Raw genomic sequence first — 15779 nt, forward strand, 5'->3', positions numbered from 1 at the left:
CCCTAGGCTTCCATTCTGGGAAATCGCCTGGCAGCATTTTTTAGGATTTGCTTCTCTGTTCCCCTCTCTCTAACTCCTATTAGGTCACCTACACTGCACCTCTTTTGGCTACTTTCACCTCTTTTTGCCATGCTTTCTAGGGGATTCCCTTGCCTTTATTTTTCAGTGCTCACTCCAAGTCTCATTTCTGATACCAACTTTTAGTTTTCAAGAGGTTTTTCCTGTTCTCTGAATTTTCCTTTGTTTGGAGCAGTCTATCATTTCATAGATGTGAACCTCTTCTCTAACCTCAGAATAAACTCTTCCCGCCAGTCTCAAGTAGGCTTTCTTTTTCCTTGCTCCAGCCTCTTTCATATCCTTGGCTATTGGTTTATATCTAAGAATGGAGCATTAACAACCTGACTAAGGGAGGGGCACCTGGGTGGATCAGTCAGTTGAGCATCCAACTCTTGATTTTGGCTCAGATCCTAGTATCCAGTCTCCTGTTGGGCTCTGCACTCAGCAGGAAGTCTGCTTTGGATTCTCTCTCTCCCTCTTCCTCTGCTCCTCCCCCCACCGTTTGCGTGCTCTCACAAAATAAAATCTTTAAAAAAATTTTTTTTAATTTAACAAATAAAAGGCTGACTAAGAAGTTCTACATGCACAGTTGGAACATCGCCGGAGAGCCAAAAAAGACAGTCTTTTCTCTTGATTCATCCGATCTCCCAAAGAAAGTTCTGATTTCTAGCTGAGAAGGTACACAATTCTAGTCAGCAGCATTCTGGGAATAGAAGCAGGGGCAGAAGGCTAGAGGGTGACGGAGGACCTGACATTCAGCATGGTACCCCTGACCTCCAAAACTCCTGTTTTACTGCTCCACTGAACAGAGGAATAGGGGAGGTGACCTGAGAATCTAAATGCTTCATAAAGACTTTGTAAATTCTCCTATGTTTAGCTCCACCAGCATCCTCTACTTCCACAGAAACCTAAATCTTCAACACCTAAGCCTCTGTGGGGAATCTGCCACATAGGATGGCTGCTTAGCTTCCCCTGGTGGCTGTTCAAAGTTGTAACTCTTCACCTGCCTTCCAGCTTCCAAGCTCTTCACATCATATTTTCATTGTCCTTGTCAGCGGGTGCCTTTTAATTTTTAATCTTTTGCTGTTTTAGTGGGGTTTCAGGAGGGCACGAATGCTAACATGTTTAACCACCATTTTCACCAAAAACTCTGTTGCATATCTTATTTTTGCCAACTGTGTTTTGGACTTTTTTGTTTTTTTTAGTTTGTGGTTAATTTGTTTCCCACCACCAGATACCATCCCCAGCTCTCTGAACTGCAAAGCTTCAAACTCGTCTTGTGAAGGATGCATCCAAGCCCGTCAATACTGCTGAGTACCGCCTTTTGCCACATCCCCCTGCCGCATCCTGTTCTTACTGTTCAGTTCCCGATCATCCATAGCAGGCAATTTGTGCTCACTTTAGCCCAAGAGCTCCTTGGAGAATTAACTTTCTAATATGAAAATATTTCTTCATTATTTCAGCCAACAAGAAAATAGCAAAAGGTAGCCAATGTCAGGCCCCACAAGCATCTGGCGGTGGAGACCTCTAGAACACCTCATAGCCACCTCAGACCTCTTTGCCCCTTTCTTCTGTTCCCTACCAGCCATGTTTTAATTGCTTTTATCTCTTCTAAACCAATGCCACCCACACTGCTTTTAGCGGTCTCTGTTGTGAAGATCCACTGTGCAGGAAGACAGTCCCTCCCAAACCCTGTATCAACACACACCTCCAACAGCCCACAGCCACTTTGTGCTCAGAGTTTCTCTCTCAGTGTATGTCTAGCCATCACCACAGATATCCAAAATCAGAAGTTCTGGGAGTTAAGCCAGAAAATTACTCTTTTCAGACCAGGTTATTCAGACACACGGGAGTATAAGAACCACTGATTTAAAGGTTTTTCTGTGAACTGCTGTGCAGAAACATCTGGGTAGCAAAAGCAACTTAGAAGAATAAAATGTACGGCCCCTCTCATCAATGTTTAAGGAGTTACTTTATATTAATGCCGATAATGCAGGACTCAGATTCTTTTTCCAGAAATTGCTTCACATAGTCCTTTGCATAGCTGTAAAAGATCCCCGCCAAGGTCAAAACTAAGAGCAATCCAAAATTCCACTTCACTGACCTATCACAGAAGTTTAGCCACTGACCCACCACACAGCTCTCTCTATTCCTAAAAAAATAATTTTGGAGACTTATTCAGATTTCCCCCACATTGGCTTTACACAGATGCTATTTCTTTCATAATTCACCAAATTCATATTTACAATTCATGCTATCTGGAGAACATAAAATGTAGAAGCCAATGCTTGCAAACAGAAAACCAGAATGCCCAAGAAGAAAAATGTACACAACACATGGAACAAAGATGAATACTTTGGTGTGTATTTACTTAGGAAACCAAAGTTAAAAAGAAACATCTAGATGTCAAGAGCAAAACTAAAGGAAAAAAAAACACACACTTTTGTGTTTAAAAACATGATTGCTATCAATCACATAAATGATTGTGATCACTGCATACATTAGTTTTTCACTGGTTATCTCACATGATCTTTTGCATAGACACAGGAGATCCTCAATGATCCATGCCAAGGGCAACATGACTTCGACTGCGTTGATGGACCACCTTAGCCCACTGAACAAGCTGCATTAATCTCTGAGTCTGCTGCTGGAAGTGGATTCCAGCGCTCCCCTCTCCCCCAACCCTCGCCTCGGTTCCTGCGCGCTTCTTCTGCCTCCCCCAAGCCGCTTGGCTCTAACCACAACGGCCCCGCGCAGGGGAGCCTTTCTCCCAGATACTCTCAGGCAACCAAGTGTCCTGCCAGCCCTTCTAATACCCGCACCCCCACAGTGCAGATACAGCCATTACTGTTCAAGCCTGAAAGAGACCAGTGCAAAGGTCAGGTAGTTTCACTTTCTCCCTGGAAGAAAATACATAAACAGTCTTTCAGTATAAGTTATAATGGAGTTTATGCTGAAACAGTAGTCATGCATGTAAAGTAAAAAAAAAAAAAAAAAAAACACATACAAATGAAATCCAAGTGAAGCTAAAGATCTGCAGGGCCTAAAAGCTCATAGAGTGCTGAAAGAAAGCTCATGAGGCATGAGGGGAGGGGACCAGCATAACTGGGGACGGCTTCACAGTGGGAGGAAGGCCCTGGAAGACACGCACTATTTGGACAGGTGAAGAAGGCATTCCAGGTGCGGGCAGTAGCACGAACAAAGGCCCAGAGGTAGGAATGAGCACAACATGTGGAAAGGTCAGTGAAGGTGCGGCCACCGGGGGAGCAGAGCACGGGCCCTGGACAGGAATGGCAGAGAAGGCTGGAGGGGGGCACGGGGGACTCATCAGGGATGGCCCAAGAACCTTGGCGGGCTTCTTCTCCACAGGGTGCAACTTCTGGTGCTGAACAAAACTGCCATACCACTTGAAGGCTTTGCCGCACACCTTGCACTCATAGGGCTTCTCGCCGGTGTGCACTCTCTGATGCTGGATGGAGGCTATCTTCTGAGTGAAGGCCTTGCCGCACTCCTCGCACTGGTAGGGCTTCTCCCCCGTATGAACCCTCTGATGGACGATAAAAAGTGACCGACACCCAAAAGCCTTCCAGCATTCCTTGCATTTATACAGCTTCTCTCCGGTGTGCAATCTCTGATGCTGCAGATAGGCTGCACTTCTTCTGAAGGCCTTCCCACATTCCTTACATTCGTACGGTTTCTCCCCAGTGTGGATCCTCTGATGCTGAGTCAAGGCCGTGTTGGAACTCAAACCTTTGCCGCACTCCTTACATTCATAGGGCCCTTCTCCAATGTGATTCTTCTCGTGGACGATACAGTCATAGCTGGACTTAAAAGCTTTGCCGCATTCCTTACACTTGAAGGGCTTTTCCCCAGTATGACTCATCTGGTGCCGAAGCAGCTTTGAGTTGTATCTGAAGATTTTCCCACATTCTTTACATTCGTAGAACTTCATCCCACCCCGAAGTATCAGATTCGGATTCAGACTGAAAGTCTGCCATGTTGCCTTGCTTTTAAAGTCAAAGTGCTGGGAAACGTTTCTGAGAAGTCCTCCTCCTGGCGTTGTGGGCAATTCTGCCTCCTCAGAGGCTTCCTGCTTTACAGCTGGCTCCTCCTCCTTGATCCAGGACTCACCACCTGCCCGAAGAAACCAAAAGTGTTCCAAGTTACTGAGCTGGGAGGGGAACAGGATCCAGGGCTCCCGCTTTCTCCTGTAGAATGTGATTTTGAAAAATATACTCATGAAGTGGCTACAGGCATCCATACAGATGGATCATACTCCATCCATACATATGACATCTCATATGTCATCCATAAGAGAGAAAAAGAAAAATGATAATCTACTAACTGGAGGGAAGATGACACTGGAAATAGGAGGAAGTGCCTCCTATGAGGAAGGCTGGGAAGTGGACTAAGGCAGATGAAAGGAGCACGATGAGACCTTCCAGAATGGAAAGGAAAGAAGGCAGGAGGGGGGAAAAGGAGAAAACAGAAGGAGATAAGAGGATCAGCAAGAAATGGAAAATTTTTGAGAGAGAAAGAGAGAGAGAAAGACCCCAAAAAGGGAAGGAAATCTGTGCTCCTGGGGAGAAGAGATGGGCAGAGCTCTTGCACTAGCAGGGCTCTAGCAGGCTGCAATCCAAACTCAAGAACACTGCATTTCAACGTCCCCACCTGCAAGCCAGGAAACCATCCTAAATTCTAAATAATGGCCTGATGATTCTATTTTTAAATATTACACATTGGAGCACCTGGGTGGCACAGTCGGTTAAGTGTCTGACTTGATTTCCACTCAGGTCTGATCTCCGGGTTGTGGGATCAAGCCCCGCATCGGGCTCTGTGCTCAGCATGGAGTCCACTTGAGGATTCTCTCTCCCTCTCCTCATTCTCTCTCCCTAAAATAAATAAATCTTAAAGCAAATAAATAAATAACTATTCCACATAATCTTCTGGGATAAAAGATTCTTCCAGAAAGTCAGCTGGAACTCAAATTGAACTGGAGATTTGTAGGCCACAGGCATAGCTCTGCTAAAAGAACTGCAATTTACAAAATCACAGCATATATGGAAAATTTCTTCCAAAAGAAAGAAAACCCAAGTAATCAAGAGCTCCCAGGAATGGTGAGCAGTCTCAGGGAAATTTTAGGCTGTGTGTGTTGGCTGTGTGCGCACATGTGTTCATGTATGCACGTGTGTGTGTGTGCTGGGGTCTTCGTGTGTGTGTGTGTGTTGGGTGCAGTGGTGGAGAAATAGTCCCTGCCTCTCCCTCTACAGCTGTATATAAGACAAATATATGCAGACCTAAAGATTTTGGCATATAGAACTTTTAGGTGACTTAAACACTAAAAAGGCAAATAAAGGCATTTATTTCATTGCTGAAGGCCTAGAAACAAAATTCATAGTTGTGGCACAAATATGTCAGTCTGACCCATAGAATCATACTTTCCTCAAAGTATGGCTGAAACCCACTTCTTTGCATAAAACAGGCTTAAAATTAAGTATTTCCACTGGTAAGTGAGAAAAGAAGTGGTTTAAGAGCACTGGGTCACAGGGCGCCTGGGTGGCTCAGTCAGTTAAGCGACTGCCTTTGGCTCAGGTCATGATCCTGGAGTCCCGGGATCGAGTCCCGCATCGGGCTCCCTGCTCGGCAGGGAGTCTGCTTCTCCCTCTGACCCTAACCCCTCTCATGTGCTCTCTCTCTCTCACTCTCTCAAATAAATGAATAAATAAAATCTTTAAAAAAAAAAGAGCACTGGTTCACAGCTTTTCTGTGGGAGGTGAGTAGCCACACACTCCTGGGGACTGGTCTTCCCAGGCTCAGGGCTGGAACTGGGCAGAGGTCAGAGAGTGCACTGAGTACTGCCTTATAAACGACAGGGAGCCACGGCTTCCCTGCTGCAGGAGAAACATTTCTAAGAAACTGGGAAGGCAAAATCAGAAACCACTAGGTTCTCTTACTCACCTGGACAGATGCCTCTCAAAACCTCTGCTTCCCAGGGATCTGGGCCCCATGGCGCTTCCCCTCTCTCCAGCTGGGAGACCAGATCAGGTTTGGGGAATGGAAACACTACTCCAGCAAGAAAAAGGAAAAACAAGTTGAGGGAAGACTTCCAGAGCTTTCCTGAGATCTCGCTCGGCCCACCTCACAAAAGGCTAACAGGGGGAGGGAGGGAGGGATGGGATGAAATGCCCAGGAGACCAACTGAGCTATCAAGGGGTGCTGAGGAAGAGCTCCAAACTATGCTCCAAGGCAAGGCCAAGGAGACAGCCATTCTCCTCAGGAAGAAACTGCAATCTCGCCCTGACCTAAAGGAAGAGATGCCCTCAGGAAGAACATAGGTACTGATTCCCATGGCGGGAGGACAACATCTCCAGAACACTGGCAGCATGGAGGAACAAAGGGCTCACCTAGGGCACAGGGAAGCATCCTCCCCGCCAGGGCCCAGAACCATGCCCTTCCGGGACATAGGGAACTCTGATTTCAAAATCAGAGGGAACCAGGGATTTATTTCCTCACCCAGCATCTCCAGAGGCTGGGGACTGCAGAACTAATCTCTGAAGTCATCAAATCCAAGGACTTTTAGAAGCCCCAAAACATCTGAGGAAGATGTCAAACTATGACAAAGGACCACGGAGAGAGTCCTTACCCAGGGAAGCCACACTCGCATAATTTTCCAGCATCACCTCCCGGTACAGGGCCCTCTGCGTGGGGTGCAGGCTGGCCCATTGATTCTGGGTGAAGTACACGGCCACGTCCTCAAAGGTCACTGGCTCCTGAAACAACAAGTTCCTGCTCAAGCCCTGTGTGAGGGCAGAAGAGAGGCCTGAGCTGCAGGGAAGAGGCGGACCTGCCAGGGTCTGCAACTCTGAGCCTCCTGGAAGGTTTGCTCTAGTGAGAAGAGCACCCAGCACCCAAAGGGGCAAGCCCTCAGCCAATGTTCCCACTTCCAAATGGAGAACCCCAACACTCTTCCATCTGCATGGCTCTGAGGCCCCAAACTGTCATCCCCATCTCACAGCCTGGCAGCTGGGGCTCTCTGCGTGGTCACTGCATCAACCCCATGTTCCTGACTCTGTCTCTCCGGCACCTCCTGCCCTCTTGACCGCAATCCTGTCACCCTGTTTTCTATACAGCAGCCACTGCAAGCTGCCGCCACTCACCCTGTCTCCACCCACTCAGAGTACACATGCACCCCCGTTTGTTCCCTGCACCCTGCGTCTCCTTGGTCTTCCCCAACATTTCCACTAGTGCAGACGAGCTACTCCTTAAAGATATTTCCAGCACTCTGCAAATTTCTTTTTATACCTTCTTATCAGAAAGCTCTCTTGAAGGAAACCTGCAGCCTGCCTGTTCTGGCCTTTTCTCTGAACCACCCATCTTCAAAGAAAACCTGGGATTTCCTGTCTCTGGACACAGATCCATCCCCTAGTCTTGAGTTCCATCCCACCTGCCAAGATGGGCCCCTCTCTGCCTCCCTCTGGAGCCATCCACATTCCCAAGGATGAAGGGAACTCATACTTGTTAATTAAGACCTAGGCACCAAGTTCTTAGGTGGGTACCTTTAGGACATGTATTTCATTTAATCTTTTTTTTAAAGATTCATTCATTCATTCATTCATTCATTCATTCATTTGACAAAGAAAGCACACAAGCACACACAAGCAGCAGGGGCAGAGGGAGAGGGAGAGAATCTCAAGCTGACTCCCTGCTAAGCACAAGACCCTGAGATCATGACCTGAGCTAAAATCAGGAGTCAGACGCTTAACTGACTGAGCCACCCAGGCGCCCCTGTATGTCCTTTAATCTTAAAACATATATATGAAGTAGGAATTATTACTCCCATTTTCACATGATGAAACTAAGGTTCAGAAAGATTAATTACTTTGCCCAAGACCACACAGACAGAAACTGGTTGAGCTGGGATTTCAGCCCAGATCCATCAAACAGCAGACCTGGGCTCTTCCCACACGCCAGGTTGCCTCCCATACCGGACTCACGAGCTTCCCCTAAAACATGGCTCGCCCCTGATCCTCATCATTACCTGGTGCTGTCCTACCTCTGAAGAACAGTTTCTCAAACTCCTAACTCCCAACAGCACCTGTCAATCTGTCTTCACCATGCTCCCTCCAAGCCACAGGGAGTCCCTCCCCGAGTGTGGACTGAGGGGTCAGCCTTTTCAAAACCTCACATACCACCCCGGGAGCCAGAGCCTCTGAACCTTCCATGAGGCCCAAGAGCAATCCCTAATGGTGTCCACTGGCTACCTTCTCTGCTTCTACAATGGGGTAGCACAGACCACAGAAACTAGATTCTCACATTGGAGGTTTCATGACTCCTGTGCCTTCTTACCTGGTTGCCCCCCCTCCCCCTGAGTCCACATCCTAGGTGATATTCAGTACCCTATGCAGTCAGCCTTTTTCTTCCAATCACCAAAAGTGAAAACACCTACAAAGAGGGGCTCAGCTAAGCCCCTAACTCTGTGTGCCCCTGTCTCTCTGGGTAGTGGCCTTGCACTGGGGGCAGCACCGGGGCTGGGGAGGAAGGAAGACTACCGTAACTGCTCTTGGAGAAAGCCTGGAAGAAAAGTATCCCAAGGATAAATGCTGGCATACTGTTCATGGCCACTCTACACTCAGATCCTTATGAGGGTGCCCTTTTATTTTATTTTTTTAGGGAGAGAGAGCGAGAGCGTGAGTGGGGGTTGGAGCTGGGGGGAGGACAGAGGGAGAGAGAGAATCCTAAGCAGGCTCACTGTGGCGCCTGATGAAGGGCTCGATCTCATGACCCTGAGATTATGACCTGAGCCGAAACCAAGATCATGACCTGAGTCGAAACTGGACACTTAACTGACTGAGCCACCCAGGCGCCCAGAGGGTGTCCTTTTAAAACAATTAGGGAATCCAGTTCAAAAGGAGACACTGAAAGAAAAAGAACAAATGTGGACACTCCTCAAAGCAAGAAGTGGTCTTTAAACTGGGCAATGACAAGGTCCAAAGGGCCCCCAAAATAATCTGAGCCAAAAAAAATCCCAACACTAGACAGAACCACAAGGTGGTAAGGCCTCTAAGGACACCAACCACAGGATCACAGGTGAACCAAAGTTCACCTCCACGTAGAGCAAGTCAGACCTCACTTCCTCACTTCTCCAGGGCTGCTCTCACAACCTCCTCCTCCCAGCTTTCCGCCACCAATCTCTTCCTCCCCCACTGTCCCTCCCACCTGCCACCACATATCCCCAGGGTTCCAGAGTCTGGAAAAAGGAAAACTTACTGCTTTAAGGTAGTTGGGTTGTGGATATACCTTTTTTTCCTCCCATGGATGGTCCCCATGTACCTCACCTTATTTTTCTCCACAGCCTTTCTCATCATCCAACAAATCAGATTGTTCATTATCGATCTCCCTCCAAAAGAACATAGGGGCAAGGACTCTGTTTTGTTCATAACCGGTTCACTAACACACAGTCCAGTGCCCATCAGATACTAGCTGCTTAATATAAATTTGCTAAATGAATTTAGAAATGATTTGACCATAAATAATTTTTTTTTTTTTAACTTATGAAGAGGGTCAGAAAACACCAGCAAGGGGTGCCTGGGTGGCTCAGTCGTTAAGCGTCTGCCTTCGGCTCAGGTCATGATCTCAGGGTCCTGGGATCGAGTCCCACATCAGGCTCCCTGCTCCGTGGGAAGCCTGCTTCTCCCTCCCCCACCCCCCCTGCTTGTGTTCCCTCTCTCACTGTGTCTCTCTCTGTCAAATAAATAAAATCTTTAAAAAAAAAAAATACCAGCAAATACCACCCTGAGTAAAATGCCAGAGCATATCCCCTCAAACTGATGGCTGGTACTTTACCATGAGCAGAGATTCCCCCTTCTGTAAAAAACTAAAAAAGGAGCATAAATGCAGGAAATGCGCCTCAACATCTTTGCTTGCAGATGAAGTAACTATCTGCCTAAAAATACCCAAGAGCTAAGGGAATAAATGGAAAATAGTTAGAACTGACAAAATAACTCATTAAGTTGGCTACAGATAGGGTAAGTAAACGGAATCACTAGCTTTCCTAAATACCATAACAATTAGAAGATAAAAAGGCGGGGGGGGGGGGGGTGCTTGGTTGGCTCAGTTGGTAGAGCACGTGACTCTTGATCTCAGGGTGGTACGTTCTGGCCCCCTGGTGAGTGTAGAGATTACATAAAAATAAAATCTTGTAAAAAAAAAAAAAGAAGATAAAATGGGAGAAAATAGATGTCATTCATATACAAATAGCTAAGACTAGCCCTAACAAAAATGTGCAAGACCAAGATGAACACACAGAAATAAAGGAGAAACAGTGTTTCTGAGTGGGAAGAATCAAATTTGTAAACAATTATATCCAATTGTGCCTCAGAATTCAATAAAACCCACGCTCCCACCAAAAGAGTCAATGACATCTGTGCAGAAAAAAGATCATTTAAAGTCATCTGAGGGGAACCTGGCTGGCTCAGTCCATAGAACACGGGACTCTTGATCTCAGGATTATGAGTTCAAGCCCCACATTGGACGTGGAGCCTGCTTTTAAAAATAATAATAATAGGGACCCCCTGGGTAGCTCAGTCAGTTAAGCATCTGCCTTCAGCTCAGGTCATGATCCCAGGGTCCTGGGATCAAGTTCCGCATTGGGCTCCCTGCTCATCAGGGAGCCTGCTTCTCCCCCTCTGCTTGCCGCTCCCCCTGCTTGTGCTCTCTCTCTCTGACAAATAAATAGAATCTTAAAAATAAATAATCAAATAAGTAATAACAGCAACAACAACAGTGTCACCCGAAAAGTAAGTGTGGAGGACTACCCAAAATGTTTTGAAGAAAAGAAGTTTTGAAAGAAAAGATGAGCAGGAATTAACCCCTACATTGAAAGGCCAATACTTCAGGGGTGCCTAGGTGGCTCAAGTCGGTTAAGTGTCTGCCTTCGGCTCAGGTCATGATCCCAGGGTCCTGGGATTGAGCCCCGCGTCAGGCTCCCTGCTCAGTGGTGAGTCTGCTTCTCCCTCTCCCTCTGTGATCTCTCTCGCTCCCACTCTCAAATAAATAAAAATCTTTTAAAAAAAGAATAAAATTAAATTAAATTAATGGAGAAAATTTGAGATACTTTAGGATTCTGGTCTTGGGTGTTTGTATTTAATTCTGAGGCCTTGATTTAAATCTTTCATTGTATTGTGATTTCCTTTTAGGTGTATTGAACTAAGTGAAACTTGTCAAATACATCTTCCTTTTAAAAACTAAAAGAAAAAAAAATAGGATATAAGAAAATGAGAAGGGACACCTGGGTGGCTTAGTCAGTTAAGCATCTGCCTTCGGCTCAGGTCACGATCCTAGGGTCCTGGGATCAAGTCCCGCATCAGGCTCCTGCTCAGTGGAGAGTCTGCTTCTCCCTCTGCTTGCCACTTCCCCTGCTTGTGTGCACTCACATGCTCTCTCTCACTCTCTCTCTGACAAAATCTTTTTTAAAAAAATGATAAAACAAGCCACCACAGGGAAAAAAATAGTTGAAAAGAACTATTTGATAAAGGACTTCACCAAAATACACAAAGAACTCTTAAATCTCAAAGGTAACAAACAACCCCATTAAAACGTGCAAAAGATGAGAAGAGATACCTCGCAAAGAAGATATAGAGATGGCACACAGGTATATGAAAAGACGCTCTACATCATATGTCAACAGGAAAACATACATTAAAACACTGAGATACCACTAGAATGGCCAAATCTAGAACACCGAAAACACCAAATGCTAGTGAGGATGTGGAGCAACAGGAAATCTCATTTATTGCGGACAGGAATGCAAAATGGTGCAGCCACTCTGGAAGGCAGTTTGGTAGTTTCTTACAAAACTAAACATACTCTTACCATATGATCCAGCAATCATGTTCCTTGGGATCTTCCCAAATGAGTTGAAAACTTATATCCATATAAAAACCAGCACACAGATGTTTATAACAGCTTTATTCATAATTGCCAAAACTTGGAAGCAAGCAAGATGTCCTTCAATAGAGCTGAATGGATAAACTGTGGTACATCCAGACTATGGAATGTTATTCAGCGCTAAAAAGAATTATGCTATAAAGCTATGAAAAGTCATAGAGGAAACTTAAATGCATATAACCAAGTGAAAGAAACCAATCTGAAAAAGCTACATACTGTACAATTCCAACTATATAACAAAACTTTGAAGACAGCAAAAAAAAAAAAAAAATGTTGCCAAGGAGCTAGGGATGAATAGGTACAGCACAGAGGATTTTTAGGAGCATGAAAATACCCTGTATGATACTATAATAATATTCTGTATGATTCTATAATGATGGATACATCTCATTATGTATTTGTAACCCACAGAATGTTCAACACCAAGAATGAACCCTAATGTAAACTACGGACTTGGGGTGATTATGACGTGTCAGTGTAGGTTCATCAGTTGTAACAAAAGTACCACTCTGGTGGGGGATGCTGATTATGGGGAAGGCTAAGAATAATAGCCAGAGCAATCTTGAGCAGAAAAACAAAGCTGGAGGTATCACAATTCCAGATTTCAAGATACACTACTAAGTTGTAGTAATCAAAACAGTATGGTACTGGCACAAAATAGACACACAGATCAATGGAATAAAAAAGAGAATCCAGAAATAAATCCACACTTATATGGTCAATTAATCTGTGGCAAAGGAGGCAAGAATACACAATGGGGAAAAGACAGTCTCTTCAATAAATGGTGCTGAGAAAACTGGACAGCTTCGTGCAAAAGACTGAAACTGAACCACTTTCCTATACTATATACAAAAATAAACCCAAAATGGATTAAAGACCTAAAAGTGAGACCTGAAACCATAAAAATCCTTAGAGAGAACACAGCAGTAATTTCTCTGACATCAGCCATAGCAACATTTTTCTAGATGTGTCCTCTAAGGCAAGGGAAACAAAAGCAAAAATAAACTACTGGGACTATACCAAAGTAAAAAGCTTTTGCACAGCAAAGGAAACCATCAACAAAACAAAAAGACAACCTATTGAATGGGAGAAGATATTTACAAATAATATATCCAATAAAGAGTTAATATCCAAAAATATATAAAATATATAAGGAACTTATACAACTCTACACCAAAAAAACAAACAAAAAAATCTGATTAAAAAATGGGCAGAGGACTTGAATAGATATTTCTCCAAAGACCTATAGATGGCCAACAGACACATGAGAAAAGATGCCCAACATCACTCATCATCAGGGAAATGCAAATCAAAACCACAGTGAGGTATCACCTCACACCGGCCAGAATGGCTAAAATCAAAAAGACAGTAACAGGGCGCCTGGGTGGCTCAGATGGTTAAGCATCTGCCTTCGGCTCAGGTCATGATCCCAGGGTCCTGGGATCGAGTCCCGCATCAGGCTCCCTCTGCCTCTGCCTCTCTCTCTCTCTCTGTCTCTCTGACTCTCATGAATAAACAAATAAAACTGAAAAAAAAAAAAAAAAAAGTAACAAGTGTGGGTGAGGATGCGGAGAAAGGGGAACACATGCACGCTACTGGTGGGAAGGACACCGGTGCAGCTGCTGTGGAAAACAGTACGGAGGTTCCTCAAAAAGTTAAAAACAGAATACCATGTGATCCACTACCCAGCAGTGGAATTACACTAATGCAAAAAGATACATGTGTCCCTATGTGTAATGCAGCATTATTTAAATAGCCACGATATTGATTCAACCTAAGTGTCCATCATTAGACAAATGGATAAGGAAGATGTGATACACACACACACACACACTGAAATATTCTGCAGCCATAAAAAGGATGAGATTGTGTCACTTGGTTTTTGTTTGGTTGTTTGTTTTTTTAAGATTTTATTTATTTATTTGAGAGAGAGTGAAAGAGAGTGAGCGAGCGAGCACGAGCGGGGGGAGGGGCACCAGTTCGCATTCCCACCAACAGTGCAAGAGCATTCCTCTTTCTCCTGATCCTCCCCAACACTTGTTTCTTGTGGGGGTTTTTTTTGTTTTTTTTTTTTTTAGATTTTTATTTCTTTATTTGACAGAGAGAGCAAGAGAGCACAGGCAGGCGGGAGCAGCAGAGGGAGAGGGAGAAGCAGACTCCTCGCTGAGCAGGGGCTCGATCCCAGGATCCTGAGATCATGACCTGAGCCGGAGGCAGACGCTTAACCGACTGAGCCACCCAGGCGCCCAGAGATTGTCATTTGCAACAACATGGATGTACCTAGAAGGTATTAATGCTAATGAAATAAGTCAGACTAAGAAAGACAACAGCATATAATTTCACTCATATGTGGAATCTAAAAAAGAAAAATGAATAAACAAAAAGCAGAATCAGATTGGTAAATACAGAGAACTGATGGTTACAGGGAGTGGGGGAGGATAGGCAGAATGGGTGAAGGGGAGAGGGAGACACAGGCTTCTAGTTATGGAATGAATAAATCATGGAAATAAAAGGTACTGCATAAGGAATATAGTGAATGACATTGTAAGTGTTACAGGGTGAAAGATGGTAACCATGCTTGTGGTGAGAGTAGCATAATGTATAAACTTACCAAATCACTATGTTACACTCCAACTAATGTAACATTGTGTGTCAACTACACTCAAAAAAAAATTTTAGGGGTGCCTGGCTGGCTCAGTCCTTAGAGCATGTGATCTCAGGTTCATGAGTTTGAGCCCCATGTTGGGGGTAGAGTTTACTTAATAAATAAACAAAAATTAAAAAAATAAAAAGATAATAGGCTATGCATGTATGGAGGCAGGTTGTGTATGGAAACTCTCTGTGCTTTCTATTCCATTTTATTATGAACCCAAAACTTCTCTGAAAATAAAGCCTATTTTTTTAAAAAGGACAATATCTCTTATCTGGACTACAATATGCTTCTAACTGACTCACACCCTTCTACAACCAACTCACCACTGGGGCTGGAAAAATCTTTTTTTTTTTTTTTTTTTTTTTAAGTAATCTCTACATCCAACTTGGGGCCATGGGGCTTGAGCTCACGATGCTGAGATCAAGAGTCACATGCTCTACCAACTGAGCCACCCAAAGTCTGCTGGAAAATCTTTTTAATACATATAACCAACCATGTCACCTACCCTCCTTAATAATCCTTCAGCACCTTCCCACTGAACTCAGAATAGAAATCAGTCTTTATAGTGTCCTACAAGATATGTGCCTACTTCTCCCACCTCACAGTCAACTATTTTCTTTGACCTCTCCGTTTCTAGAGTACACCAGGTTTCTCCCAGACTATAGAGCCTTTGCATTTGCCATCCTTCTCTCTGGAAAGCTCTTCATTAGCTCTCTCTTCAGTGCTTCCCAAAACTGTCTCTAGCTCATTCTTGGGATCTCAACCCCCATGTCACTACCTCCATGAGGGCTTCCCTGACCACTACCTTGAGAGGGAGCTTCTTCAAGGCTTCTCAGATTTGAAAAGGTATGGGCATAAGAATCACCTGAAGAGGGGCGCCTAGTGGCTCAGTCGGTTAGGCATCTGCCTTCTGGTTAAGGTCATGGTCCCAGGCTCCTGGGATTGAGCCCCACAGCAGGCTCCCTGCTCAGTGGGAGGGGGTCTGCTTCTCCTTCTGCCCCTCCCCCTGTTCATGCTCTCTCTCTCTCTCTCAGATAAATAATATCTTTTTTAAAAAGTCACCTGAAGAGCTTGTTACAACTGATTCCTGGCCCCACTCACAGTCCTCCCCAGTCTGATTCTG

General features: G+C 44.8%; 1 protein-coding gene across 6 annotated transcripts in view; it reads right to left on the reverse strand.

Moving 5' to 3' along the window:
- Window positions 1-2400: 2400 nt before the first annotated feature.
- Window positions 2401-15779, reverse strand: part of ZNF621 (zinc finger protein 621) — a 32086-nt gene continuing 18707 nt past the window's right edge. For 5 of the 6 annotated variants that reach the window (XM_064589706.1, XM_064589698.1, XM_064589713.1 and 2 more), the window contains exons 3-5: window positions 6701-6827; window positions 6016-6123; window positions 2401-4191 (exon numbers count right to left, since the gene is read on the reverse strand). In XM_064589706.1, the coding sequence (XP_064445776.1) occupies window positions 3131-4191; window positions 6016-6123; window positions 6701-6827 (1296 nt within the window). In that variant the 3' untranslated portion in view covers window positions 2401-3130. The remainder of the gene's footprint in view (window positions 4192-6015; window positions 6124-6700; window positions 6828-15779) is intronic. The other variant, XM_045903994.3, reaches the window with a different exon arrangement.

Source organism: Mirounga angustirostris, unplaced genomic scaffold, assembly GCF_029215605.1.
Source record: "Mirounga angustirostris isolate CCGP_5_RB_7025 unplaced genomic scaffold, mMirAng1.0.hap1 SCAF_1, whole genome shotgun sequence".
NCBI classification, from domain to species: domain Eukaryota; kingdom Metazoa; phylum Chordata; class Mammalia; order Carnivora; family Phocidae; genus Mirounga; species Mirounga angustirostris.